This window comes from Peromyscus maniculatus, chromosome 8 (genome assembly GCF_049852395.1).
Source record: "Peromyscus maniculatus bairdii isolate BWxNUB_F1_BW_parent chromosome 8, HU_Pman_BW_mat_3.1, whole genome shotgun sequence".
NCBI lineage: Eukaryota > Metazoa > Chordata > Mammalia > Rodentia > Cricetidae > Peromyscus > Peromyscus maniculatus.
The window spans coordinates 64,377,352-64,403,455 of NC_134859.1; the positions used below are offsets into that span (position 1 = coordinate 64,377,352).

Below are 26,104 nucleotides of genomic sequence, written 5' to 3' on the forward strand. Positions count from 1 at the left end.
GAGGGCAGCTCGGGGACGCAGCGGCTGGGGAAGGGGATGCTGGGAGAGGGAAGCAAAGGATGGACCCGTCGCGGGAGGACAGAGACCCCGGTGCCAGGAACAAAGAGCAGCTGCAGCCTCTTGCTCCTTGGAGCTGAGATGCTCAACAGCAACCACGCCTCTGAGTAGCGGAGTCCCGCCTCTAGTACTCGCAGGCTCCGCCCCTGCCGCAGGCGCAAGCCCCACCCAGGCCTCACTGGCCCCACCTCCTTTCTCTAGTCGGCTCCCCTACGCGATTTGCTAGATAGTGAAAAGGGCTGGGAAGAGCGGTCCTCGATCCCCACCGCTCGCCCTGCCCCGGGTGATGTGGAAGCAAACCGGCTGAATGTACCCACATCCCCTTCGGATGGCTAAAGAATCGCAGTTGAGATTCTTAAGGCCCTTTAATGCCTGTTTCCACTTAGGCCTCACATGTCTGTAGGGAGTAAGGTTTAGTGCTTCATTTTGCCGCTGAGACTGCTGTGGCCCGGAGGGATGAGACACCAAAGGCACAGTCCCCTGTGATTACAGGACAGGAAACTTAAGGGCTTCAAAAGCGTACCGGTGTCTGAAATTTGGCACAAAACCTGGCGTTCTGTACCAGTGAGCATCTTCTTCATCTTCTTCATAGAGGGATCACACTTTGTGAGTCTAAAAATATGCCCAATCAGTCCATTCTTTATAGATGGGGTCACTGAAGGTGGGTTCTGGGGTGGTCCACTGAGGAATCTTAGGCTCTGGGAATGGAGAGATGGCTTGGTCTTCAAGACCACTGGTTCTCGCAGAGGACCCCAATTTGATTCCCAGCGCTCATATGGCAGTTCACAACTGTTCAAAACTCTGGTTCCAGGGTGTCCAAAGTCCACTTCTGACCTCCACAGACACCAGGCGTGCACGTGGTGTACAGACACACACACACACACACACACACACACACACACACACACACATCTAAAATTAAAGACAAGAATGGAGCCACTGCTCCCTGAGCTGTGAAACCCAGCTTGGAGAGAACCGTGCTTCCACAAGGAGAGGCGAGAAATGAAGCTTTGTTCTTTTATGGTAAGAAAAGAAACCTCCCGCAGAGGTTGGCAGCTCTCCCCACCCCAGGGCCCTAACTATCCACCTGGGACATGGGGGTAGGTGGAACAAACACCTAGTCCGGGATGCGCCTGAGCAAACACTAAATCAATAACTGCTGATGGGAATGAGTTGGAATCTACTCAGGGCACCAAGCATTTTGTCTGTTCTAGCTCACATAATCTCTCAACACCTGATGAGGCCAGGCACCACGGTCCCATTTCATAAAAAGGAAGGCTCAGAGACTTTAACGTAACTGGCTCACAGGGTGACAACGCACGCTTTCTTCCAGGCCTTCCCAGCCCACCATGCTATCCCGGCTGCCCATGACCCTCCTGACTCTGGTCTTGGCGAGGGTTCTGTTTCCCAGCTCTCCTAGGGCTGGGGTTCTGGGAATGTGACCCTTTTGCTGCAGCTGTGTTTGGAGGAGGGGAATAGGGCTGGGCTGGAGGATGAGCAAACAGAGGCAGGAACCCAGTAAACTAGCAACTCCTCTTCAGTTCGATTCTTTTCTCAGGCGGGACGGCGAGACTCCGGAAGCTCCAAGCCCAGCTTGCCAGGCCCTCTACCAGAGGCCTGCCATGGCACCTCTGAGGCCCTTTCTCATACTGGCCCTGCTGGCATGGGTTTCCCTGGCTGACCAAGGTGTGTGGGGGTGATTGGTGGACATCTAGGGCAATGCAGGGTGGGAAGGTGGGTCTGGCCTGGGCTGTAGAGACTGATGTTGCCTCCCACAGAGTCGTGCAAGGGCCGCTGCGCTGAGGGCTTCGTGGCCAACAAGAAGTGCCAGTGTGACGAGCTCTGCAGTTACTATCAGAGCTGCTGCGCTGACTACATGGCACAGTGCAAGCCCCAAGGTTCGTGCAGAGCCCTGGTGGATAGGGGTGGGGGTCCCCTGTGCAACGGGAAACTCACTACTGCCCACTCTGCCTACAGTGACTCGGGGGGATGTGTTCACTATGCCCGAAGATGAGTACTGGAACTATGACTACCCGGAGGAGACCAAGAACGACACCAGCACCCGTGTACAAACAGAGAACACTTCTCAACACCCTGACCAACAGCCCCAAACTGAAGGGACTTCGAAGCCGACATCTTTCCTCAAGCCCGAGGAACAGGCTCCTATACTGGAGGCAAGCACCTCAGGCCCAGAAGTGGGGTACCAGGAGGTGACCACAAGCCCTGAGACCACTGATCAAGGGACCTCTGACTCCCCAGAGGAAGAGCTCTGTAGTGGGAAGCCCTTTGACGCCTTCACCGACCTCAAGAACGGTTCCCTCTTTGCCTTCCGAGGTGACTCTATGGACAGGTCTGGTCGTCGGGGGGGGGGGGGGGCTGCCTAGGATCATCTGCTTCTCACACAGCTTCCCCTCCTCTAGGGCAGTACTGCTATGAGCTAGACGAAACAGCAGTGAGGCCTGGGTACCCCAAGCTCATCCGAGATGTCTGGGGCATCGAGGGTCCCATTGATGCTGCCTTCACTCGCATCAACTGTCAGGGGAAGACCTACCTTTTCAAGGTACCAGACCCCAGTCTATGAGTCAAGGTAAAGAGTATCATGGAAGGTGCTGGGAGCTGTGAGAACAAGGTAGTCAGGGGCTCCTGGAGCTGGTGACAGGATACAGGACTGCCTCTCTTTCCAGCAGTATGTCCTCACTCTTTTTGTCTTCCCTGCCCCTCAGGGTAGTCAGTACTGGCGCTTTGAGGACGGTATTTTGGACCCTGGCTATCCCCAAAACATCTCTGAAGGCTTCAGCGGCATACCAGACAATGTCGACGCGGCTTTCGCCCTTCCTGCCCACAGCTACAGTGGCCAGGAGAGGGTCTACTTCTTCAAGGGTACTCGGGGTGGAAGGAGAAAGGGTGGGTGGTGGAGGAGTCTCTCTCCTACGCTTCCCTGGGTCCCACCCTGCCTCGGAGCTGCCCAGCCTTAGTCAGACCTGCCCTTCTGATGCCTGCTGTCCTGCTCCTCAGGGAAGCGGTACTGGGAGTATGTATTCCGGCAGCAGCCCAGCCAGGAGGAATGTGAAGGCAGCTCTCTGTCAGCTGTGTTTGAGCACTTTGCCTTGCTTCAGCGAGACAGCTGGGAGGACATCTTTGCACTCCTCTTCTGGGGCAGACCCTCTGGTATGGAGGGAGCGCGAGTCTGGCTTCTTTCTCCAGAAAGCAGCTTTGGAGTAGGGCTGGACTGCGGTGGTGAGGGTTCCAGGGGGAGGGGACTGCCATCGCGGCACCATCGATCAGGAGCTGTTTGCTCTGGCTAGACTTTGCTTCTGTTGACTTTTGGGGGTGAGGCTTGGCTCCATTTGGACCCCATACCTTGAACTTTGCCTAACACAGCAGAAGGAGGGGGGGCGTGGATGAGGGATTTGGGAGGGGGCAGAGATACAAGGGATACAGTGGAGAGAGGGCACAGGAAAAAGCACTGGACAGGGAGTCTGAGGCCTGAGTGCTGGGTACTGAGTTCTATCATGAGCTTGTTGTGTGTCTTGGGCAAGATGAACTCTAAAGGTCCTGCTGGAGCCGGGCGGTGGTGGCGCACACCTTTAATCCCAGCACTCTGAGGCAGAGGCAGGTGGATCTCTGTGAGTTAAGAGCCCAGCCTGGTCTTCATAGTGAGTTCTAGGCTAGTCATGGATACCTAGAGAGACCTGTTTCAAGGAAAATAAATATATAAATAATAAATAAATGTCCTGCTGAAAAAAATCAAAGCCTGGATTCTCAAAGTTGCATTAACCCCTTCCTTGCTACAGACGGTGTCAGAGAACCCCAATTCATCAGCCGGGACTGGCATGGTGTGCCAGGAAAAGTGGACGCTGCTATGGCTGGCCGCATCTACATCTCGGGCTCCGCACCCCACTCCCTGCAGGCCAAAAAAAAGAAGTCTAGGCGTCGCAGCCGAAAGCGCTACCGTTCACGCAAGGAGAGTGCCCGCCGCAGCCGCAGCCGCAGCCGCAGCCTGGACTCCCGTCGCTCATCGCGTTCAATCTGGTTCTCTTTGTTCTCTAGTGAAGAGAGCGGGCTAGACGCCTACAACTATGATTATGATATGAACTGGCTCGTACCTGCCACCTGCGAGCCCATTCAGAGCATCTATTTCTTCTCTGGAGGTGAGAGCCCCTAATATCCTGAAGCTGGCTTTGCCTGGGCCCTTCCGGCAGGCTCTGGTCCCTGGGTGCTGAACACAGGCTGTAGATGGTGACCCTATCTGCATGGTTTCTGTTCCCTTTCACTTCAGAGAGAAACCCTTGTTTTCCTCCTTGGGACCAGCGACAGGACCAGGCAGGATCTAATATAGCCTCTTTCCGTTCTCTCTTTCAGACAAGTACTACCGAGTCAACCTTAGAACGCAGCGAGTGGACTCGGTGAACCCTCCCTACCCACGCTCCATTGCTCAGTATTGGCTGGGCTGCCCAGCTCCTGAAAAGTAGGAGTCAGAGCCCACGTAACAGAGGCGGGAGAAACTCATCCTTCAGCCTTTTCCTCCCAGCCCAATAAAGTCTGTTGGCCCTGAGTTTCAGACTACTGTCCTGAATAGGGTGGGCAGTCCTGTCCCCTGGACAAAAGACAAGTGAGGCTCTCAGGACTGATTGAGGAGGGGCAGAGAAGACCCCAATAGGCTCAGGTGCTCTCCCTAAACCAGAAACACTGGGGGCTTGTGAGAGCTACCCTTCCAAGTCTCCCCTGCCCCCACAACCCCCGCTCTGCAGTTGAACATGAACTCCAGTCGCTGTGGTGATGACAGCAGTTACCCAGCCACCCTCTCAGGTGAAGCTTCTTTAACCATGGAGTTAACCAGGGCCTCCGAGGAGATGAGAAGCGAAAGGATGGAATTCGACTCAGCTTTGCTGTCCACTGTGCATCTAGAACACAGTTAACTTCTAAGCAACAGAGGGACAGACCTCCACAACACACACCCAATGGGGGCTTTTCTCTGAGGCCTCTGTCCTGGGCATAGGGTGGAGAGAGAAAGAGAGAAAGGGGGGGATAAGGGAGGGAGGGAGGGAGGGAGGGAGGGAGGGAGGGAGGGAGAGAGAGAGAGAGAGAGAGAGAGAGAGAGAGAGAGAGAGAGAAGGAGGAGGAGGAGGAGGAGGAGGAGGAGGAGGAGGAGGCAAGGACAGGAAGAACATTGACATACACCCCCTTTCTCATAGTAAAAAAGCTCAGAGGACCCTCACAGAAGGAAATGCTGTAAAAGGGAATGTCTTTGTGAACCCCTGGCTCTGCCCGTGGAATGTTCCCTGGCTCCATGATCCTGGGTTTCAGGAAGCCTGTCTGGCCTTCAGAGGAGCCAGAAAGGGTTCTAGAGCAGCCCTGAGGGCAAGCTGGTGGTGGCAACTGTTCCCCAGCCCTGATGACCGTAGGTGGCTCCAACAGCATCCTCATCCCACCCAGTTTCTCTGCCAAGTCCTCAGAGAGTGGGAGAGGAATCCACCTGCTTCTCCCTGAAGGTAGCCAAGACCGGGACACTGGGGGATCTTAGGGAGCATCTGAAGCCCTGGGAGCTTTGGGGAGGTAGATTTCTGTGGTTTGGGGCAAGGGTTTCACACGGTACAGGACTGAAAGCAGAGACTGCCAGAGGCTGAGGTTTGAGGAGGGAGGTGTGACCAGCTTCTTGGTGAAAGCTGGGGTGTGCACCAATCTGGTCCAACCTAGACCTCGATTAGCCCCAATCCTGCTTTCTCAACCTCCCTTGAGTGACCGCTAAGCCTCTTCCCTCTGGAGGCGGAGCCACGGTGCACTCTGAACAGCTTAAAACCCTAAGGCCCGAGTCTGGTGTGGGCAACAGCCCTGGCATGGCCCTCTGGCTCCTCGCCCTGTGCCAGCTCCATGGCCGGTCCTGTGGAGGCATCTCCAGGTGACCTGGTGGGGAAAGGGTGGGTAGGGTGAGGAAGAGCAGCAGGGTGGGATGGTGAAGGGTGAGGAGTGCAGGGACTGGGGCCACCGAGCTGATCAAGGCTTTAGAGCCGAGGTTCTTGCAAAGGAGTTTCTGGTTTGACTCACGCCTCCGGCCCACAGGCTGTGGGTTGGGTCCCCATCGGAGAAAGAGGACCACCTTCAGCGTTGGGCAGTTGCTGGAGCTGGAACGGGTATTTGCAGCTAGGCCCTATCCTGACATCAGTACTCGTGAGCACCTGGCCCAGGTGACTCACCTGCCTGAAGCCAAGATCCAGGTGAGCTGCAATAGCGAACTTCTGGGCTTCACACAGCGCCTCTTCTCTCTGGGAATCCTGCCTTCGTATTCGGATTTCCGTCCCAGGAGAGCGTGCTGGTGCCAAGAGATATCCCTTCATCTTCCCTATCAGGTGTGGTTCCAGAACCGCCGAGCCAAGAGACTCAAGAGCAGAAAGCCAGGAGCCCTAAACCCTAGCCTGGAGCTTCCTCCCAACTCCTGTTGTCTTCCAGACACCCCCCAGCAGCCCTGGGACCCCGGAACACCAGGCCAGCTTCTACACTCCACCAGCTCTGCTCAGCATGCTTCAGCATGCCCACAGACCTCCTGTGTAGCTCCCAGCTTGGGTCCAGGGCAGAGCTGGGCAGGGGCTAAAGCTGCAGCCTCATGGGGGCCAAGTGGGGCTTCAGGGGTTCACCCTTCTTTAGAGCAAATTGTTCCTCAGACTTCACTGGACAGCCTGTCTGACCTTATCTATACCTCAGCCATTGTCACCAATGTAGATCACTCCTAATTTGGGTGTAGAGCTTGTAAGTTTGGCTCTGGCTCTTGTAGCCCATTCCATCTCTCCTGGGATGGAGCACATAAGAGAACCCTGCCTCTTTTTACATAGGAGTGTTCTCTAACAGAGTTTAGCTCAGAGACCCACCCCTCCACTCCCAACCTCCAGCAACCTAGTTGAAGGTCCTGTGCAGGGATTAGAGTCTAGCTCCTACCACCCAGCGCCCTGGTCATTTCTGGGGCATATGCCCATTGTCTCATCAGGAGGTACTGTCAAGGTAAGGGACCATGTTGTCAACCTCTATTGCCGGGCTTGGGTCCCCAACTCCTACTGTCTTAGTTGATGATCCCTTTCCTCTGAGGGGGCAGCCACCAGTCTGAGGGCCCTGCCAGGACCTTACCTATGTGCCAGGGGAAGGGTACTGCTCCTAAGCTGGACTGCTGGGACACCCACCCTTTCATGGTTCAGGGCCCCATTGCCTGACTTCCTGCCACCTGGACAAATTAATCAGAACTTTGGATTTGGAGAGAGAGTGATATTAACATTACAGAAATAGAAGCCCTGGTCTTAGGTTGATTGAATTTCCCCAAAGATCAGATTGGCTGTCCTCTGATGTAGGCTGTGGGAACAACCTGACAGATCTGGGGAGGGGGTGTGGTAGCCTTGGGTTTTCCTATCACTGGCATCTGTAATACCAACTAATCTCCAAATAAAACAAAACTCTGCACTTTAATCTGGATTGTCGTATTGCAAATGAGTGGGGGTGAGGCTTGCCTGCCTGGGAAGGCTATCTCCCACCACCAAATCCCTAAAGAGGGCCAGGTGCCACAGACTGGGTAGGAATCATGTCCAGGCTTCTGCTGGGATTAGGATGGTTAATTAAAGGGCTCAAGCTCTCCCAGGCTCTGGGGACACAGTAGCTAGCTTGCATGCCAGAATGTTTCAGTTCCCTCCACCTCTGGAGCTGCTCTGGAGAGAAAAGCATGGAGTCTGCAATCAATCTCTGTTGGATTCAAACCGAGCTCTGCTATGTGACTACAACTCTGAAATTCTGTCCGCAAAGCAGGGATGGAAACCCTTCCTGTCTTGGGAAACATGTAGGTAAGGAACTTCATGTGATGACACATGATTAAAAAACTCAATAAATGCTAGTTCCCTCTGCTCCACACAAGGAAATCATGAGAAACTGGTAAGAACCAAATTTCCTGTCCTCTGCTAAGCACCTCCTGGAACCTGAGTGCTTTGGATAAAATGTGGCAGAAAGTTGTTCCTTTTCCTGTGCTGTGAACTGGCCACCTCATTCCCAACACTCTCTGCCTGTGCAGATGGAAAGATGCTTGCAGCTTGCCTCTTGCTTAATTACACACAAGGCATGAGCTAGATCTTGGCTTGATTATCTCCAGACACTGGCACAGTACCTGGCCCACTGAACTCCTCTCCTCTTTGTAAGAGCTTGATGTCACTGAAGCTCATTGGCCTGTGTGGAGGGACTGGGATCCAGTGGACAATTCCTCCCAACAAAGGACCCCAAGTTTACTGTGAAATAGATACCCTAGGCTGGTCAGTCTGCTGGAAGAGAGTCTGCTGAAGTCAAACCTCTAACATTTGGAAGGCTTTCAACTTAAATTCAGGTACTTAAGGATATGTAGGCAGCCTGGCATACAGAGAACACAGGGAAGTGAACTGCAAGTCGCCCCTCAGGTTTCAGCAAGGCTTTCTGACCCAACTCTAACAGTCCTGGTTATCAGAAACACTGTAAAACGCCACTTATACTTTCCTACACTCGACGCTTCTCCCTACTAACAGGAACTGATAAACATAATTGACAAAATGTCTACTATCTAGTAAGACTATGAGACAAGCTTGGGAAAACCATGGTCCAGAGATGGCTCAGTAGATAAAAGCCTATGCTGTACAATCCTGAGGAGAGTCCACCGAAAGAGATGGTGCTGATCTACGATCCCAGCACTTCTAGAGAGAAGAGATAGGAAAAGGTAGCCGGGAGTATGCGGTAGAGTAACAGAAACAAGAGACCCAGCCTCGACAATGTAAAGGACAAAAGGAACCCCTCCAAGTTGTCCTGACCTCCATCTGAAAACCCTGGCACATGTGGACCTGTACACACACACACACACACACACACACACACACTCACACTCACACACGGCAACAGGAAGTTAGGAAGAGAGAGGCTTGAGGGGCTGAAGTGATGGCTCAGTGGTTTACAGCTCTTGCAGAGAATGGAGCTTCAGTTCCTGGTACCCACACCAGCTAACTCCAGTTCCTCTTCCATCCCCTCAGGCTCCTGTGTGCATATATAGCCACACAGACACATGAAAGGAAGGAAGGAAAGCTGGCAGGCCCAACAGACCTCAAAGACCTGCCATGATGGCATGTGCCTGAATCCTAGGACTTAGGAGGCAGAGGTGGAAGACTGCTGTGAGTTCGAGGTCAGCCAGAACTATACAGCAAAACCATGTAGCAAACAAGGGCAGATACTGAGCAAGTCTCAGAATTACAGAAGTTTTTGTGCTTTGTGCTCTTAAAGGATCTGAAATAAAAATACACTGAACACAAGAAATATTTATTGGATAAATAACATTTTTCAAGGGCCTTAAACAGATTATCTAACTTATCTACATTCTGGAAAGTGTAACATAACATAGAGACAACAAGACAATGTAGACATCTTTGGCTCCATTTAACAGAAGGACCATAGCTGATCATCTGATTTCTTTCAGCCTGTTTTGACTTCTGGAAAATGGCCTGATACCATTTCCTTTTCTAGAAAAAGTTAGCTGCCTGGCTTCTAGTTCCACCATCCTGTATCAACTGGTTTTTCTCTTATTTATTTGATGCCTATTTTCTGACTGGTTCTTCTCAGGTTCATGCCTTCTGCTTCCTTAGGGTCTTCTGCTTAGGTACAGATCTTGTGCCAAGATATGTGGGTGAAAGATGCTGACTGATTTATGCACTTGGGCCAGTTCAAGGCAGTACGGCCCATTTGGGGAGAAGGTCTGGATTCTACTTACTTCTGATGGGAAAATCCCAGACTCAGCAGACCCCAGAATGGACCGCAGAAGGCAAATGGGCACTGGATTCAGGAGCAGTTACTGAGACCAGTTCTTCAGTTTTAAAGAAACACTGCTGTCTGAATCTCCTCTATTCTTCTCCAAGGAAACTGACAGCAGACATGGCTCCCCAAAGAAGAACTTGACTGGTCCTCTGACTAACTGGAGCGGAGTACAAAATGCTTCATGGATTGACGGAGAGTCAGTGATGGGCAATGGAGACTCTAGGGCTCCCCAAACTTCTTCCTGACTTTGATGGTGAAGTTACAGCTCCCCCAGTTCACCTTCCATCACCCTCACCATGATGTACAGCTCTGCCAACCCCACCACCGAGGCGACGATCAATGCAGCCAGGACTCTCTGCCAGTGGGAAGAACCAGGTGTAGGTGATGCAGGCCAACACCCATATCTGCAGCCCTTAGCACTTCTAATATGGATGGAGATTCCCTCTCACTCCCTAAGTCAATGGTTCTCAACCTGTGGGTCACAACCTCCTTTGGGGGTCGAAAGACCCTTTCATAGGGGTCGCATATCAGATATCCCACATACCAAATATTTACATTATGATTCATAACTAGCAAAATTACAGTTATGAAGTAGCAATAAAAGTAATTATATGGTTGGGGGTCACCACAACATGAGGAACTATCTTAACGGATCCCACTGCTCTAAGTTGTTGGGGAAAGGCAGCTCTTCAGATTACTACTCGCCCCCGTGACTACTGGAAAGCTAAATGTGTCCCCTGGTTGTTGCATAAATACATGCAACTGATAACCTGTGCAGTTTCACACACATCCTCCCTTTCCCATTAACCCCAGCAAGGGGCACTTTGTTCTGCCCAGTGCCTACTCACCGAAGCCATTTCTGTGAAGATGTACTGGCTTCCCAGGTAAGTGCAGACAAAGGCAGCCACCACCGTGACAATGAAGTTGAAGATGGTAACGACCAGAGCCTTCATCGATCTCACTTTGGAAAGCAGTTCAGAGAAGAAACATTAGGTCAACATTCTCAGGGAGACCCTATTAGCCTCATAGCTCCCCATCTACTGGGTTCTCTCAGGGACCAAGACTGAATATCTTAGCCTTGATCCAAGAATAGTGGAGTGGGAAGCAAGGCCATGACCAGTCCCAGAGGGAGACTTAGCAGCCTGGTTCCTAGTACCTCACCTTGTTTTCCCAGGTCATTAAGAGTCCCCCCACGCTGTGCATCCTGGGAAAAAAACAAAACAACAAAAAAACTCAGGTGATTTCAGAATGAAAGCAGTTCAGAAATCCTCCTTTGCCAGTCTGGCCTCAGCCCTTTCTACTCTTCAAAAGATTAATTCTGTCCTCTCCAGGGCTTCTTTTTCTGGAAGTGGTATGATGCCCTCTAGATCAAAAAAAGGAGGATCCAGGCTCCCAGAACCCATCTACTTTTCTACTTTATAGCAGAAACATGCCAAATGAATCTTGTCAGTGGAAAAAAAAAAAGCTACAGGTACACCTGTAATCCCGGCATTTGGGAGGCTGGACAAGAGGATTCAAAATTCAAGGCCTGTCTGGGCCACAGAGACCCTTCCTTGAATAAAGAAAAAGCTCCAAGGCTCATCTCCATTTCTATGCTATTTGAGAATTGCTTACCATCTAAGCCCAAGATTCTCAGTGAACACACTGAAGATATGTTTGATCTAGACAGAACCCAGAGGTCTTTTATATTGCTGCTGTTGTTTGTTTTTCAAGACAGGGTTTCTCTGTGAAATAGCCCTGGCTGGGATTAAAGGCATGTACCACCATGCCTGGCAGAACATAGAGGTCTTACGGTTCTAGAACAGTATATAAACTGAGTTTGAATTCCCATGTTTTTCTTTTTCTTTTTTTTTTTTTTTTTTTTTTGAGACAGGGTCTCACTCTATAGTTCTGGCTGGCATCAAACTCAGAGATCCACTTGCCCCTGCATCAGGACTACTTGGATTAAAGGTATGTGCTACTACACTCTGCTACTGTTGTTTTTAAAATTGAAACTCTATGTGTATTTTCTGGTGCAGGAGTAGGCCCTTACCTGACAAGTGACATTTCGAGTGATCCGCTTATATTCCTCATTGGCTAGCTGTATCTTAATCTTCTCTAGTCGGGCAACTAGCTCTGGATTCTAAAGCAAAAACAACCACATGAGAAGAACGACATTCTTCTACATATTTCTTGCTGCAAATTATGTCATAATCATTGGTTCCAAAGTGCAAGGTATAGCTAAGAGTGCTAGGGGGTATCTGCATACTGCTTTGGAAAATGGGTTACTGGATCTCAGTTTTCCAAAGTTTTCAGGCAAGGCTTACTTCCCTGATTTTAGATTCCAAAATTTTTTTTTTTGTTGTTGTTGTTGTTTGTTTATTCTTTTTCTTTTAGATTCTCCTCCAGAACAGGGCTTTATTTATTTATTTATTTATTTAATTTTATTTTTTAAAGATTTACTTATTTATTATATATACAGCATATATGACTGCAGGCCAGAAGAGGGCACCAGATCTCATTACAGACGGTTGTGAGCCACCATGTGGGTGCTGGGAATTGAACTCAGGACCTCTGGAAGAGCAGTCAGTGCTCTTAACCTCTGAGTCATCTCTCCAGCCCTGTTTTTTGTTTTTTCAAGGCAGGGTTTCTCTGTGTATCCCTGCCTGTCCTGGAACTCACTCTGTAGATCAGGCTGGCCTAAAACTCAGAGATCCACCTGCCTCTACCTCCCAAGTACTGGGATTTAAGGCGTGCACCACCACCACTGCCTGGCCCCAAATAACATACATATGTGTGTGTGTGTGTGTGTGTGTGTGTGTATTCCTTTGCACATGTGCACACAAAGCCACAGTGCATGTGTGGCAGTAAGAGGAGAACCTTTAAGAGTTACCTCTTTTCTTCCACCATGTGGGTCCTGAGGACTGAGGCCAGGCTGCCATGCTTGGTGGCAAGTGCCCCAACTCGTTAAGCTATCTCACTGGCCCCCAAATTTTATTTATTTTTTGAACTCAGGGCTTTGTCAAGTACTCTTCCACTGAATCATATCCCAGCCATTCCAAATCATTAAAATACAATATTTCAAACACGTAAGTTGATTAATAAAATCTACATCCAACTCAGCACATAACTACTCTCACAAATATATCCCTTACATACCCGAGGAGGTTTCACAATCTCTTGAAGGTAGATTTCACTTCCTTTGAGGAGTTCATGAAGGTATAGATTGGAATCTGGGAAGAAAAAGGTTCCACATAATGACCCATGAAGCTGGAAGACCAAGTTTATAGAAGTGGGTAGCCCTAATTTTAACCCCCCCCCCAATGGCCATCCCTGTTAACCCATCCCTAGGATATATGTATGTATATACTTATATATCTGGAGACAAGACAGGCTTGTGTACATCAGGCTAACCTTAACCTTAAGAGACCTGTTTGTCTCTCAAATGCACCACATACACAACCCCCACCCTTTTTTCTTTTTGGACAGGGTTTCATTTACCTCATCTAGACCACAACTCACAATCCTCCTGCCTCAGCCCCTCAAGTGCTAGGATTTCAGGTATGTGCCATGCCAAGCTTTATGAGCATTTTCTTTCTCTCTTTTTGCTTATGTATTCATTTATTTTTCTTCTTACTCAAGATCATTTTAAACTAAGAAAAATCTAGGAAAATTCCACTGAAGTATTTCCTAGTGCTTCACAGTTGACTTTAATTGTCAGTCTTCAATTATCCTGCCAGTGATAGGTTATTTCTGTGAAAATAATCTGTCCTAGGTAGGACTGGGTCGTTGTGATGCTAAGCACTCAGAGGACACTATATTAGAGGATCTTTTTCTAAGGTCCTCTTTAAGTCCTAATAGTTGAGTATCTATTCTTTGCACTTCTGGCCAGGATATGCCAAGTCTGGCAAAACATGTTACATGCCTGTTTACCCGATTCCCTCCCTTAATAGATAAGTAAACAGGTTCAAGGAGGAGAAATGCCTTCTTTGAAAGGACTAGAACTAGATGCGACTCTCAGTTCAGACCTTTCAACAGTTTGTTTTTTGTTTTTGTCATTCTGTTTCCCTACCCTCACCCCTAAACGGGGGCTGGGGCGAGGAATCAGAATTCTCTACCCTTGCCTTCGAGATGAAAGAAAAATCACTAATTCCCAAACAGGAGAAGCTCACTACATTATTATAAGGAGAAACTCAACATGGTAGATACAACTGGGGTGGAATCTCGAATTCCTTAGAAGTCAGGTGGACTTAGGTGGGCCTAAAAGAGGACACTCGACAAAACCTGCACAAATACGTTTTGTCACACAGGAGGCATTCCCACGAAAATTAAGATGTAAGTGGTGAACCTGGGGTTTTATGAAAAGGCTTTGGACTGGCTAAATGAGAACTTGGCAGGCACGCGAGAGTGATGGGGGCGGGGGGAGGGGGCGGGAGGTTCCAGGAGGGATTAGATCTGAAAATGAGGCGGTGACTCTCGATGGGGGACCGCTCACTTCTTTCTCTCAGGTGTTGATGCAGTTCTCGGATCAGACGGAAGGGAATCAGGCGCCGGGGGCCCGTGGTGCCATCACTGCTCGTGTGTTTCTTCCCCAAAGCAGCCTCGAGCTGGGCACGCAGCTTCCGGGGCAGCTGCTCCCGTTCCAGTTCTCCGCCAGGGCCTAAAGCCCGAATCAATCGTTCGCCCCCGAGCAAGGAAGACGCCATTTCTAGCTCGCGCTCGGGTCAGGTGATCTCAGACGGGGACTTCCGCTCACCTGCGCCGGATGTAGCTGGAGGAGTCCGCGCAGCAGCGAGGGGCGGGCCCGAGGGCCGGGGGGCGGGGCCTAGGCGCGGGGCAGTGTGGGGCGGGGGCGGGACGCCGCCCCGCCGCGGGTCTGGCCCTGTGTCAGCAGCCGAGCGGGCGCTCGGGCCGGACATGGCTAGCTGTGCGGCCCGACGGGCCCTGACTGTGGGCAGCCGCTGGTGGTCTCGGTCGCTGGCCACGGCCCGAGGGTCGAGGCCGCTGTGTGCGGTCGGTGGAGCAGGGGCCCTGCTGCCGGTGGCTACAGCGACGTCGCGAAGGCATCTGTCGTCCCGGTGAGGGACGGAGCCAGGGGGCCAGGGGACCGGGCCCAGAATTTGGGGAGCATGTTCCTAGCCACTAAGGAGGCCAGGAGGCCTGACTCTGTGTGGGCAACCGGAGTATCACCTGAGAAAGGGTCTCGAGCAGGGAGCCGACATGCGCTGCTTGGGACATGTGCCAGGAGCAGAGAAGGGAGCGCGGCCCAGGGCTCTGGCGGTGCAGGGCAGCTCCGAGGGAGAACGCTTCTTCAGCGAATCCTGCCTCCCTTGCTGGGGTCCCCAGCACCTGTAGTGGGCTGCCATTTAATCCAGCTGCCGGGATTTTGACTTTGATCCCCAGTCGCTATTGGGTCATGGCTTCTCTCAAAAAGATGCCATTACGTGGGAAACAAGTCGATTTAAGTGGCTACCTTTGTGGGTCCTAGGTTTCTGTGTGACCTTGGGGAGACTGGTTTTGCCTATGTGACTTGGGAAAGAGGGTTTGAGGCTTGGGGATGGTGTAAACAAGGCCTTTTAGGGACCAGGCAGGAGTGATCGAGTTGGGTATGAAGTTATCATTTTCAAAATAAAATCACAGTGCTTTGACGGGTCCATAGAAAAATTAGACCTATTTAAAAAGGTAATTGATGGAACTGACCTGATAGTGGCTGAGAGAGGTATGTTCTATTAAATAATTCTTGCGTGGGTGGGGGGGGTATGTAGAGAGACTTCAGTACTAACTGTACTGTATGTTGTACTTTTGGGAATCTAGAGATGTTAAGTCCTGAGGTCAGGGTAAACACTGTTATAGTTTAACAGGTAGATGGATGTGTAGAATTGGGAGAGTCATGCTATGTAGCCAGGTTGGTTCAGAACTTGTGATCTTCTAGCCTCAGCCTCAAGAGCCCTGAGTTTACAGACATGTGGAACCATGTTTGGTTCAGAACAATTTTTCAAAGTAGCAAATGACAGGTTTATTGAGTATACTGCAAGGAAGCAGTAGGTAAGAGCAGAAACAGAAGAACTGCTTGCCTCAGAACGAAGGCTTTTTGAGCACCTCTTACACACGAGGCATTGCTCTCAGGAAACGATAGTCTCCCATGGACTCAAGGCAGGGACACCAGTAACTGAAGTGCAGAATTGGAAGGACAGTTAAAATGCTGTGGGAGGCCATGGGCATGGGTGAAGATGTACGTTTAACCAGGATATGTAGGCGTGGCCTTGGATATGGTAAGTGAAGACAGGGGAAGTAAATCTGGAGTAGTTTGATCTAACACTGGGAGACTGGGAAAGGCTTCACCAAGTGGAGGCCGATGGCTGGGTCTTAAAGGAAGAAAAACAGCATCCTTGGCCTTCTCTTCCACTATTGTCCTGGCACCATACCCTGGCCGCACCGTACCCTGGCCCCTCAGTGTGCTAGGTTTTTTTTTGTTTTGTTTTGTTTGTTTGTTTTGTTTTTCCTGATGGAGAAGGACTGTTACCTTCCCAGCATTTCACTTGCTTATTCTTTTCCTTCCCCACTAGAAACCGTGCAGAGGGCAAAGTGCTGGAGACAGTTGGTGTGTTTGAGGTGCCAAAACAAAATGGAAAATATGAGACTGGGCAGGTAGGTATTGTGCTGGGTCAGCTCTCATTTTCATGGAATATTCTGTTTCTGAATGGAGCCAAATTCCGCCACAATGCTGAGTCTCAGTGGTGTTTTCTTCTTGCATTTCACATCCCCTTCCCCATGGTGCTGGAGCAGATGCTAGACTCCTGGCCTAACCCCAAGCTTCCATTCTTGTGTTTGGTGGCAGACCAAGATCATAAATTTTGGTTTTGTTTTGAGGCAGGGGCTTCTGCGTAGCTCAGTTTAGCCTTGAATTCATTCTATAACCCAGGCTGACCTTGAACTTGCAATCTTATTTCCTTAATTTACAGAATCCTGGGATTACAGATGTAAGAAACCATGCTCAGCTCAGAATCACAAATTTAAAAAAAAATGTTTTTACATTGATTTATTGAGAGAGAGAGAGCACCCATGCATGGAGATCGAAGGACAGCTTTGGAAAGTAGTTCTCTCCTCCCACCATGTGGGGCTGGGATCAAACTCAGCTCATTAGGTTTGGTGGCAAGTGCCTTTACCCCAGTGAACTATCTGACGGGCCCAAAAGATATTTTACACCGATTTATTTAGTGTGCGTGCCTCTGTGTTAGTGCTGTGCATATCATGTGTGCATTAGAATCACAAATTCTTTAAAGATGAGGTTTCTGGAGGTAGGTGCACAGTACCATCTAATCCCGTCGCTCAGAAGTGGGAGCAGAAGGAACACTTCAATTTTGAGGTCTAATATAGTGATGCTATTTGAAGATTCAGTAAGAGGCCAGTGATACGGCTCAACTGGTAAAGGCAGTTGCCGAGGAAGCCTAGAAGTAAAGGTGGAGGAGAGAACTGATTAGATAGAGCATCCTTTGACCTCCACACACCATGGCACGTGTACCCTTTTACACCTCCCCAAAATAATAATTACCATTATTTAAAAAGATTCTTATTAAAAATCTGTGAATTTGAGGCCAGCCTGGTCTACAGAGCGAGAGCCAGGAAAGGCACAAAGCTACACAGAAAAACCCTGTCTCGAAAAACCAAAAAAAAAAAAAAAATACAAATTAGGCCGGGCAGTGGTAGCTCACACCTTTAATCCCAGCACTCCAGAGGCAGAGGGAAGCGGATCTCTGTGAGTTCGAGGCCAACCTAGGCTATAGAGTGAGTTCCAGGAAAGGTACCAAAGCTACATAGAGAAATGTTGTTGGGGGGGGGGGGGGGGATACAAATCAGGCTAGGGGTGTTGTTTAGTTGGTAGAGTGCCTAGCATGCTGGAAGCCCTGGTTTGCATCCTGCTACACAAACCGACTGGTGGTCCACTCCTATAATCCTAACACTTGGGAAGTGGAGGTAGGAGGATCAGGACTTTGAGGTCATTCTTATCTACTTAGCAAGACTGAGTCCAGACTGGCTTATAAAACTTCAAACCCCCCCTGAAACAAAAGTTCCATTGTAAGTAAGGGAAGCTTACTATTTATTTTATTTGTATGCCTAAAATTTACCCGGTGTTATGCATGAGTGTTCTTTCTGGAGTTCATAGCTCCAAGAAAATGATATAAACATGGTCAGTAGGGGTTGGAGAGAAGGCCTAGCAGTTAAGAGCACTTACTGGTTTTCCAGAGGACCTGTCTATAGCTCCTGCTCCCAGGAATTCAATGCTTCTGGCTTCCTTGGGTCTCTGCACTCACATACTCACATACAGATACATACATATAATTAAAAGTAAAATAAATCTGTAAGAAAGACAAATATAATCAGTGGCTCTATACTGGACTAAGAGGAGGGCAGGTCAAGGAAAGTTCCCTAAAGGCCAAAGGTGACTTGAAGGGTGAGGGATCAGCCCAGTGATGAGGCATGAGCATATTGCAGTTTGGGTTAAGTACAGAGTTTTCGGAGAAGGCTGGCAAGACTGTTCTGTAGTGGCTTGCACCCATGCTGCTTCCTGGTCACGCCCCACCTGGAGGGGTTTGCCGGACGGCGGGCTCAGTGAGGTTTCTCTTTCCTCCTAGCTGTTCCTTCATAGTGTTTTTGGCTACCGAGGGGTCGTCCTGTTTCCTTGGCAGGCCAGACTGTATGACCGAGACGTGGCTTCTGCAGCTCCAGAAAAGTAAGTTTCCCTGTCATGCTTATAGTGTCCTCAGGTGGCCCGACTTGTGGCAGACATACTCAGTTGGGGCCTCAGGGGTGAAAATAGCATCCTCTTGGGCTTTAGAAACAACCCCAACCATGGCTATGTGGTGGTGGTGGTGGTGGTGGTGGTGGTGGTGGTGGTGGTGGTGACGACGACGACTCATGCCTTTAATCCCAGCACTCAGGAGGCAGAGGCAGGTGGATCTCCAAGTTTGGGGCCAACTTGGTCTATATAGTGAGTTCCAGGACAGCCAGGGCTACACAGAAACCTGTCTCAAAAAACAAAACAACCAATCCAACCAGGCATGGTAGTGCACACTTTTAATCCCAGTTCTCAGGAGGCAGACAGAGGAGGATCTCTGTGAGTCCAAGGACAGCCTGGTCTACATAGTTCCAGGACAGCCAAGGTTATATAGAGAGACCTTATTTAAAAACAAAACAAAACAAAAAACCCCACAAATAGAAAAACCAAACAAAATAAAAGAAATGACCCCCGAGTATTTCTCTGGCACTCATACCCATGGAGACAGAGTACTTAATACTAAGTTTATAGGGTCTCTTTTGGCCTCCCAAAATGGCCTACTGCTCTTCGTTTTTATTATCTACTTACCTGCTGGTTTATTTTTTGATTTTTGAGACAGGGTTTCTCTGTAGCTTTGGCTGTCCTAGAACTTTCTCTAGACCAAGCTAGCCTGGAATTCACAGAGATCTGCCTGCCTCTACCTCCCAAGTGCTGGGATTAAAGGCGTGCACTACCACCGCCCGGCAAGATTTTATTTTTATATAATGTGTATGAGTGTTCTGCTGGCATGCATGTCTGTGCACCACACTCATGCAGTGCTCCTGGAGGCCAGAAGAGGGTGTAGGATCCTTTGGAACTGGAGTTACCGACAGTGTGAACTTCGTGTGGATGCTGGAAACCAAACCTTGGTTCTCTGGAAGAGCAGCCAGTGCTCTCACCCACTAAGCCCTCCTTCTAGCCCCTCTTGTTGGTTTCTTGATGTCCTGTTGGAATCTTTCCATTAATCTCACATCACCCTGGAGTACATTCAAAGAAGAAGGAAGCTCCACTGAATGATCACAGACAACCCTGGGGTGGGAGAAGCACAGAGTCCTTGTGCCCTTGCAGACTCAGGTAGCAACTGGATTCTTTTGTCATGGCCCTCCTCTAGGAGATGCCCAGAGAACGGTAACTGCATGGGTCCTGCAGGCTCCAATGTTTGCTCTCACTGGGGAGAGGCTAGCTGGAGGTGGCATTGAGCAGGTGCCAACCTGTGCCAAGGCCCCTTCAGATCATGAACCAGCCCATTTTGGAGAGGAGGTGTTAGTTAGCTGAGCCAGGTACAGCTTCCACTTCTCTGGAGTGATCTGAGCTGCTTTTCCTACCCCGCAGAGCAGAGAACCCCGCTGGTCATGGCTCTAAGGAGGTGAAAGGCAAAACTCACACTTACTATCAGGTGCTGATTGATGCCCGTGACTGTCCACATATAGTAAGTAAGCAAAGTGCCTGGGCCTGGGGTCCCTTCCATGGGGTCCCTTCACTCATTTAGGGACAAAGAGGGGTCAGACAGAGCTGAGGTCAGCCCTGAACATCAAGGCCTCAGGACTGGGTAGTGGCCAAGAAACCTTTGAATCACCTTCTGCTTCAGTCTCAGAGATCTCAGACAGAAGCTGTGACCTTCTTGGCTAACCATGATGACAGCCGGGCCCTCTATGCCATCCCAGGTGAGGACCTGAGGAGCAGGGGTCTGCTGTGTCCCAGGGAGAGGAATCTGATGTCCTGTCATCTGCTGGGAGGGATCATGGTGCTCTGAGTCTTATCAGCTCTGCCTCTCTGTGCCAGGCTTGGACTATGTCAGCCATGAAGACATCCTCCCCTACACCTCCACAGATCAGGTTCCCATCCAACATGAGCTCTTCGAAAGATTTCTTCTCTATGACCAGACAAAAGGTAATCTCTCAGGAAGGGAGGCAGGAAGGAGAAGGCCCTTTCTTGAAGCTGAGTATCAGACATACCTGGCAGCTAGATCTAGTCCCATATCCCTTCTCACTTTCCCTGTGTCCTGTGTGGTCAGTGGCTTCTGTTTCCTTACACCAGCAGAAACAGGCTGGGGTGATGAGAAGCAATTCACAATTGCTAGATAGTAACAACCAGAGGTTCCAACGAATGCCAGGGCTCTTAACTCCCGGTCCTTTCCCACGGTGTCATGCTACTTAATCTCAGTAGCAGCCCTGCACCTTCTTCCAGCCTGCTTTTGCTATGTGTTGGTCTCGTCCCCTTGGGCATAACTGGGAAGGGGTTTCTGGGAGGGACAGTTGGAGAGTCGGTGCTGTGCCTAGGACTCTGCAGAGTCTTCACTAACCTGCTGTCTCCCCTAGCACCCCCTTTTGTGGCTCGAGAAACACTACGGGCCTGGCAAGAGAAGAATCACCCCTGGCTAGAGCTCTCTGATGTCCACCGGGAAACAACTGAGAACATCCGTGTCACAGTCATCCCTTTCTATATGGGCATGAGGGTAAGTGCTCTCGTGGGCTTCTTCCCGCAAGACTAGGCCCCAGATTCTGTGTGGTATCCTTGATGTGATTGTTGGGATGGGGTGAGAGTGTATCTAATCCTAAACCCTGCCCTGTGGTTCTGCTCTCAAGTGCTCATGTATGGGGTGGGGTTGAGTAGCCTCTTTGTAATAATGGCCAGCACCATGACTTAGAGCAGGAAACCCACAGGCCAGGAAGTAGTCCTCCATGCTAGCTCCTCATTCCCCCTTCTGGTAGAGGGACATTCTTTTTATTTCTTTATTTATGTTTGTATGTATGTATGTATGTATGTATACAGCATATGTGAATGCAGGCCAGAAGAGGGCACCAGATCTCATTACAGGTGGTTGTGAGCCACCATGTGGTTGCTGGGAATTGAACTCAGGGCCTCTGGAAGAGCAGTCAGTGCTCTTAACCTCTGAGCCATCTCTCCAGCCCCCGGTAGAGGGACATACATTCTTGTGAAAAAAATATATACATATACTTGCCTAAATCAGTGTGGACTGATTATCATACTTTGTGTTTAGTAGTGTTGTGATCTTTGTCTTGCCTCACCCCAAGCTAGGCTTGCAGATACAAGTATAAATGGAAGACTTCCTGCCTATTAGGATTCAGTCATGGGGCATGTCAACACCCATCAAAGAATGGTCGTAAGAGGGTTGTAAGGATATCAGGGGCCCAGGTGGCAGTGAGGCTGGTGAGAACAGAGCCATGTAGTGGATTTCTGTTGGCATCCAGCTCTGTTGGTTTTAACAGGATTGGAGAGGGGGCAGAGCAGGAAGGATTTGGGAGGCTGTTGACCATAGTTCTATCACATTTATCATTGGTTCCCAGATATTCACAGCTTGATCAGTTTCTGCTACCTTGCAGGAATACTTCATTTGAGAAGTGTTGATTGGAACAAACTTAGTCTCATCCTCAAACCTTTTCCCCCTCTAGGAAGCCCAGAATTCTCACGTCTACTGGGTGAGTGTCTCCCTTGGCAGGAGCTCAGGAAAGACCTGGGGGAGGTGTGGAGGCACATGTTTGCCTCTTGGCCAGGGTGGATGCAGCCATCCACACTGTAAAATGTAGATGTTGGCCTTTGGAGTTCTGGATGGGCTGGCCCAAGCATTATTCTTCCTCACACATGAACTGTTTCCCTCACAGTGGCGCTACTGTATACGCTTGGAGAACTTGGACAGTGATGTGGTCCAGCTTCGGGAGCGGCACTGGCGGATATTCAGTCTCTCAGGCACCTTGGAGACAGTTCGAGGACGAGGGGTGGTGGGCAGGGTGAGCACCCTTGGGCCACTACGGCCTAGTTGCTGGTCCTGTTAGCAGGCCTGGGAACCTCGGGTATGTTTTCTTGGTCTCTGTTATGGACAGAGTGACATACTGAGTTGTCTGTGGTTAAAAGTCTTACGACAGCCCTGTCGGGTAGCTTGTCTGTAACCTGTTTCATAGATGAAGAGTGAGACTTAGAAGCTGATTAATAAGGGACAGGGGAGCAGGGTGGTGGTGACGCATGCCTTTAATCCCAGCACTCGGGAGACAGAGACAGGAGGATCTCTGTGAGTTCAAGGCCAGCCTGAGCTACAGAGTGAGTTCCAGGAAAGGCTCCAAAGCTACACAGGCTCTCAAAACAAACAAACAAACAACAACAAAAAAAAAAATAAGGGACGGGATGTAGTTGGTAGAGTGCTTGCCTGCCATCATGCGTTTGAGCCCAGCACTACATTAACTAAGCATGGTGTTATGTGCCTCTAATCTTAGTACTTGGGATGTTTAGGGTCATCCTTGGCTGCCTGGGCTACATGAATCCCTATCTTGATACACATCCCTCTGGAACCCTGGTCTTCTCTAAGAGCAGCATGTGATCTTTAACTGCTGAGCCCCTTTCCAGCCCCAAAGCTCAGGCACTTACTGCTGAGCAGCACGTCTTCTAGTCTTCCCACCTACTCCAGCACTGGGGATCAAACTGAGGGCTTTGTGCATGTCAGGCAAACAATCTCGCTACATCATACCCAGATGACATATCTTTTAAAACCCTGACTTTGTAGGAAATAGAGTCAGAAGGATCAGAATTTAAGGCTGTATTTGGCTACATAGAAAGTTTGAAGTCAGCTCATGTGTCTTTTTGCATTCATCCATCTCGTACTTCTTAAAGAGATTGGATTTTATATTACCTGGACAGGTACCTATCCTACCCTGTCCCTTGAGAGATTAAGTCACACGTAATACTAGTGTCATCCAGCACCACTGTTAGAAGACACTTGGGAAAGTGGGGTGAGAAGTAAATAGGATTCAGACTGGGTATGTGGCAGTACCTGTATCCAGTACCCTGGAAGCTGAGGCAGGATTATTGTGAGTTTGAGGCCAAGTTGGGCTACATGTCATGTTTTTGAAAAACAAAAAATCCTCAGTAGGGCTTGCCTTCAAATTTCAGCTATATACTATATAACTTTGGGGCAATTTTTTTTTTTTTTTTTTTTTTTTTTTTTTTTTTTTTTAGACAGGGTTTCTCTGTTTAACAGTCCTGGCTGTACTAGAACTCACTTTGTAGACCAGGCTGACTTCAAACTCAGAGACCTGCCTGCCTCTGCCTTCCTAGTGCTAGGATCAAAAGTATTGCCACCATGCCTGGCTTGGGCAAATTACATAGCCCAAGTCTGTTTCTTGTTGCTAAAGCAGGGATCACACAGTACTTCATGGTCACCAAGAGAATAAGATCTGTGGGCAGAGAGGGCGTGCTGTTGTGACTGGCACTTATTCATGAGAGTGAACGCAGGGAGAGATGTCGTCAGAGAAAGTCTGCCTAGCATCCTTCCCTGAGTGCTCCCAGTTTGTTTTCCTAGAGATAGACAGAGTAAGAGGCTCAGGCCACTGTCCATGCTGTGGGAGGAAGTACTGAAAGATGCTCATTGTAGATATGTTTTCTAGTGTGTTGCTTGGGTGAAGGAGGCATCTGGTCAGTATTTGGTAGCCCCAGGATGGAGGGAATGTGTTTCTGGGGCTTGGCCTGACCCATTTTGTCTGAATTCTTTTAGGAACCAGTGTTATCCAAGGAGCAGCCTGCATTCCAGTATAGCAGCCACGTCTCCCTGCAAGCTTCCAGTGGGCACATGTGGTGAGTGTATATGCTGGAGTGTATGTTGCTCAGCTCCCCAGATAGCTGCCAGTTAGAAAGTGAGAGCTGGAGCTGGGTGTAGGAGATGTAGATCTGTCATCACAGCACGTGGAAGACTGAGGCAGGCTTATGAGACCCAATTTCCACTCATGCCAACAGCACCAAAGTGAGAACCCTGGGCGGGCGGGCTGAGCTGGTGTCAGTTCAGCAGCGTGAGGTCCCGAGATGGACACAAGTAGGTGTTATTCTCTGCTGTGTGGACTGTTTGGGGTTTTTTTTGTTTGTTTGGTTTTTGGTTTTTGGTTTTTTGAGACAGGGTTTCTCTGTAGTCTTGGCCGTCCTGGATCTTGCTTTGTAGACCAGGCTAGCCTCGAACTCACAGAGATCCACCTGCCTCTGCCTCCCAAGTGCTGGGATTAAAGGCGTGTGCCACCACCACCCGGCGACTGTCTGGTTTTTATGGTTATGGTTTGTGGGCTAAGGAATTAATTAGGTCCTAAGACTTGGGACTCTACTGAATTGCTTGTGTAGTTGGGTTCCCCCTTAATCTCAAGTACAGGTTGGCTGCTCACATAGTACGTATATCCAAATGACAGAATCTGAATAGCTGTGCTTTTGTGTGTGGCCACATGGGACTCTTGGATCTTTGGTTATCTTGTCATGAGCTAGGCAAACGACAACCCCAACCTTCCTCATCCAGCTGTGGCTGAATGCACACAGATCAAGAGGGCTTTCAGTTCAGCCCTTTCTCCCTCTAAAGCAGCTTCTCCAATCCTTAGGGGCACATTTCGTTTTGAGAGACCTGATGGCTCCCACTTTGATGTCCGGATCCCACCCTTCTCCTTGGAAAGCAATAAAGATGAGAAGACACCACCCTCAGGCCTTCACTGGTAGGCCAGCTGAGGTCCTTGAGTGCCCAGGTTGGCCCCCTCCGAACAGCTCTTAACCCCTAATTGCTGCAGAACTCTAAATCTCTCCCTATTGTGGGCCACAATGGGCCCCCTAATTTTGGGATTCTTTTTTGGAGGGGATTGTAACTTTTCTTGGAAGACCCACATAAGACTCCTCCAAGGTTGGCCCCCGCCCCAGGCCATGCCTACACCATGTTCCAGCAGAATTGTCAGGGAACTCTGTTCAGTTGTCACAGGTTTCTGGAATGTGAGGTGTGGTCAGTAAATCAGTGCTCACTTGGCCACGATGGCCATTTTGTCCCCAGGGTCTCAGGCTCCCTTGTTGGCCCTGTGGGAATTCTTGGTTGCTTTCCTGCAAAGTCTCTTCTAGGGAGCTGCTGCCTCTGCTAGGATGTGTCTTCCTCAGAAGCTGGACATCTGCTGGGGGAACCGCTAACAGTGGGCTGCGCTGGACTAAGTTCTCAGTCTCTTCTTTCCCCTCAGCCCAGTACAGAGGAGGCCAGGCAGCCAGCATTTAGGGTTGGAGTGCCTGACTATAAACACTGATTAGCCACCAGCCACCAGGCCTGGTTTCACTACGCCTGGAGAAGAGCGAGGCGAAACCAGTCAGGTTTCCTGGAGCTGTGGGCTTCTGAGCATTGAGCAAAAGTCTGTCAGGCATCCAGACCACAAGTGCAGGAATTCAGCCAAGCAACAGCTTAAGTTATGGACAGTGACCAAGCCGAGCCACTTCCAGAGCTTCTGTCAGACCCACAAGAGGCAGAACTGGGCTGCATCTGCACAGTTCTCAGGATCCTTCACCACTCTAGTCACTGTTGAGGCCCTTTCATCCTTGCATTATTAAATCTCAGTTCCAGTCCTTGTGAGCATTGTTCTTAATCTTCCACCAGGGGGAGTGTGGGGACTAATGAGTTCTCAGACCTACCTCGAATACAAGGTCATGGAGGGACCGGAAAAAAGAACTGAG

The 26,104-nt window shown here is 49.8% G+C and overlaps 4 protein-coding genes across 5 annotated transcripts; 3 read left to right on the forward strand and 1 right to left on the reverse strand.

The window, feature by feature from the left end:
• The first annotated feature begins 156 nt into the window (after positions 1–156).
• On the forward strand, positions 157–4,612 carry Vtn (vitronectin). Its single transcript, XM_006977480.4, has 8 exons — positions 157–1,743; positions 1,836–1,955; positions 2,035–2,391; positions 2,478–2,617; positions 2,781–2,937; positions 3,073–3,225; positions 3,852–4,208; positions 4,420–4,612. The coding sequence occupies exons 1-8, from the start codon at positions 1,551–1,553 to the stop codon at positions 4,527–4,529; spliced, it is 1,587 nt and encodes a 528-aa protein (XP_006977542.2). The 5' UTR covers positions 157–1,550; the 3' UTR covers positions 4,530–4,612.
• A 202-nt stretch (positions 4,613–4,814) lies between these two features.
• Sebox (SEBOX homeobox) lies at positions 4,815–7,506 on the forward strand. The gene is made up of 4 exons (XM_076543992.1): positions 4,815–4,866; positions 5,824–5,956; positions 6,017–6,272; positions 6,405–7,506. The coding sequence occupies exons 1-4, from the start codon at positions 4,815–4,817 to the stop codon at positions 6,783–6,785; spliced, it is 822 nt and encodes a 273-aa protein (XP_076400107.1). The 3' UTR covers positions 6,786–7,506.
• Positions 7,507–9,336: 1,830 nt separating this feature from the next.
• Vma12 (vacuolar ATPase assembly factor VMA12) lies at positions 9,337–14,594 on the reverse strand. Of its 2 annotated transcripts, XM_006977482.4 has the most exons (6): positions 14,324–14,593; positions 12,988–13,061; positions 11,882–11,971; positions 11,011–11,053; positions 10,698–10,810; positions 9,337–10,204 (listed from the first exon to the last, which is right to left on the reverse strand). In XM_006977482.4, exons 1-6 carry the CDS (start codon positions 14,532–14,534, stop codon positions 10,109–10,111), a joined length of 627 nt encoding a protein of 208 aa, XP_006977544.1. In that variant the 5' UTR covers positions 14,535–14,593; the 3' UTR covers positions 9,337–10,108. The 2 variants fall into 2 exon arrangements, with proteins under 2 accessions (XP_006977544.1, XP_006977545.1); XM_006977483.4 differs by lacking the exon at positions 11,882–11,971 and having other exon boundaries at positions 14,324–14,594.
• A 55-nt stretch (positions 14,595–14,649) lies between these two features.
• Positions 14,650–25,996, forward strand: Poldip2 (DNA polymerase delta interacting protein 2). The gene is made up of 11 exons (XM_006977484.4): positions 14,650–14,906; positions 16,395–16,476; positions 18,462–18,559; positions 19,976–20,072; positions 20,232–20,307; positions 20,426–20,533; positions 20,962–21,098; positions 22,057–22,083; positions 22,267–22,392; positions 24,147–24,226; positions 25,006–25,996. The coding sequence occupies exons 1-11, from the start codon at positions 14,746–14,748 to the stop codon at positions 25,118–25,120; spliced, it is 1,107 nt and encodes a 368-aa protein (XP_006977546.1). The 5' UTR covers positions 14,650–14,745; the 3' UTR covers positions 25,121–25,996.
• The last annotated feature ends 108 nt before the right edge of the window (positions 25,997–26,104 follow it).

Excerpts from the sequence above, each read along its gene's own strand:
- Vtn (XM_006977480.4), top strand. The coding sequence starts at position 1,551 with ATGAGCAAACAGAGGCAGGAACCCAGTAAACTAGCAACTCCTCTTCAG. Across the intron at positions 2,392-2,477 it reads TTCCCTCTTTGCCTTCCGAG|GGCAGTACTGCTATGAGCTA; the intron begins GTGACTCTATGG and ends CCCCTCCTCTAG. Across the intron at positions 2,938-3,072 it reads GAGGGTCTACTTCTTCAAGG|GGAAGCGGTACTGGGAGTAT; the intron begins GTACTCGGGGTG and ends CCTGCTCCTCAG.
- Sebox (XM_076543992.1), top strand. The coding sequence starts at position 4,815 with ATGAACTCCAGTCGCTGTGGTGATGACAGCAGTTACCCAGCCACCCTC. Across the intron at positions 4,867-5,823 it reads TTACCCAGCCACCCTCTCAG|GCGGAGCCACGGTGCACTCT; the intron begins GTGAAGCTTCTT and ends TTCCCTCTGGAG. Across the intron at positions 5,957-6,016 it reads TCCTGTGGAGGCATCTCCAG|GGTGAGGAGTGCAGGGACTG; the intron begins GTGACCTGGTGG and ends GGGATGGTGAAG.
- Vma12 (XM_006977482.4), bottom strand. The coding sequence starts at position 14,534 with ATGGCGTCTTCCTTGCTCGGGGGCGAACGATTGATTCGGGCTTTAGGC. Across the intron at positions 13,062-14,323 it reads TCAACACCTGAGAGAAAGAA|ATTCCAATCTATACCTTCAT; the intron begins GTGAGCGGTCCC and ends TTTTCTTCCCAG. Across the intron at positions 11,972-12,987 it reads AGATTGTGAAACCTCCTCGG|AATCCAGAGCTAGTTGCCCG; the intron begins GTATGTAAGGGA and ends TTTTTGCTTTAG.
- Poldip2 (XM_006977484.4), top strand. The coding sequence starts at position 14,746 with ATGGCTAGCTGTGCGGCCCGACGGGCCCTGACTGTGGGCAGCCGCTGG. Across the intron at positions 20,073-20,231 it reads CCCGTGACTGTCCACATATA|TCTCAGAGATCTCAGACAGA; the intron begins GTAAGTAAGCAA and ends CTTCTGCTTCAG. Across the intron at positions 22,393-24,146 it reads GACGAGGGGTGGTGGGCAGG|GAACCAGTGTTATCCAAGGA; the intron begins GTGAGCACCCTT and ends GAATTCTTTTAG.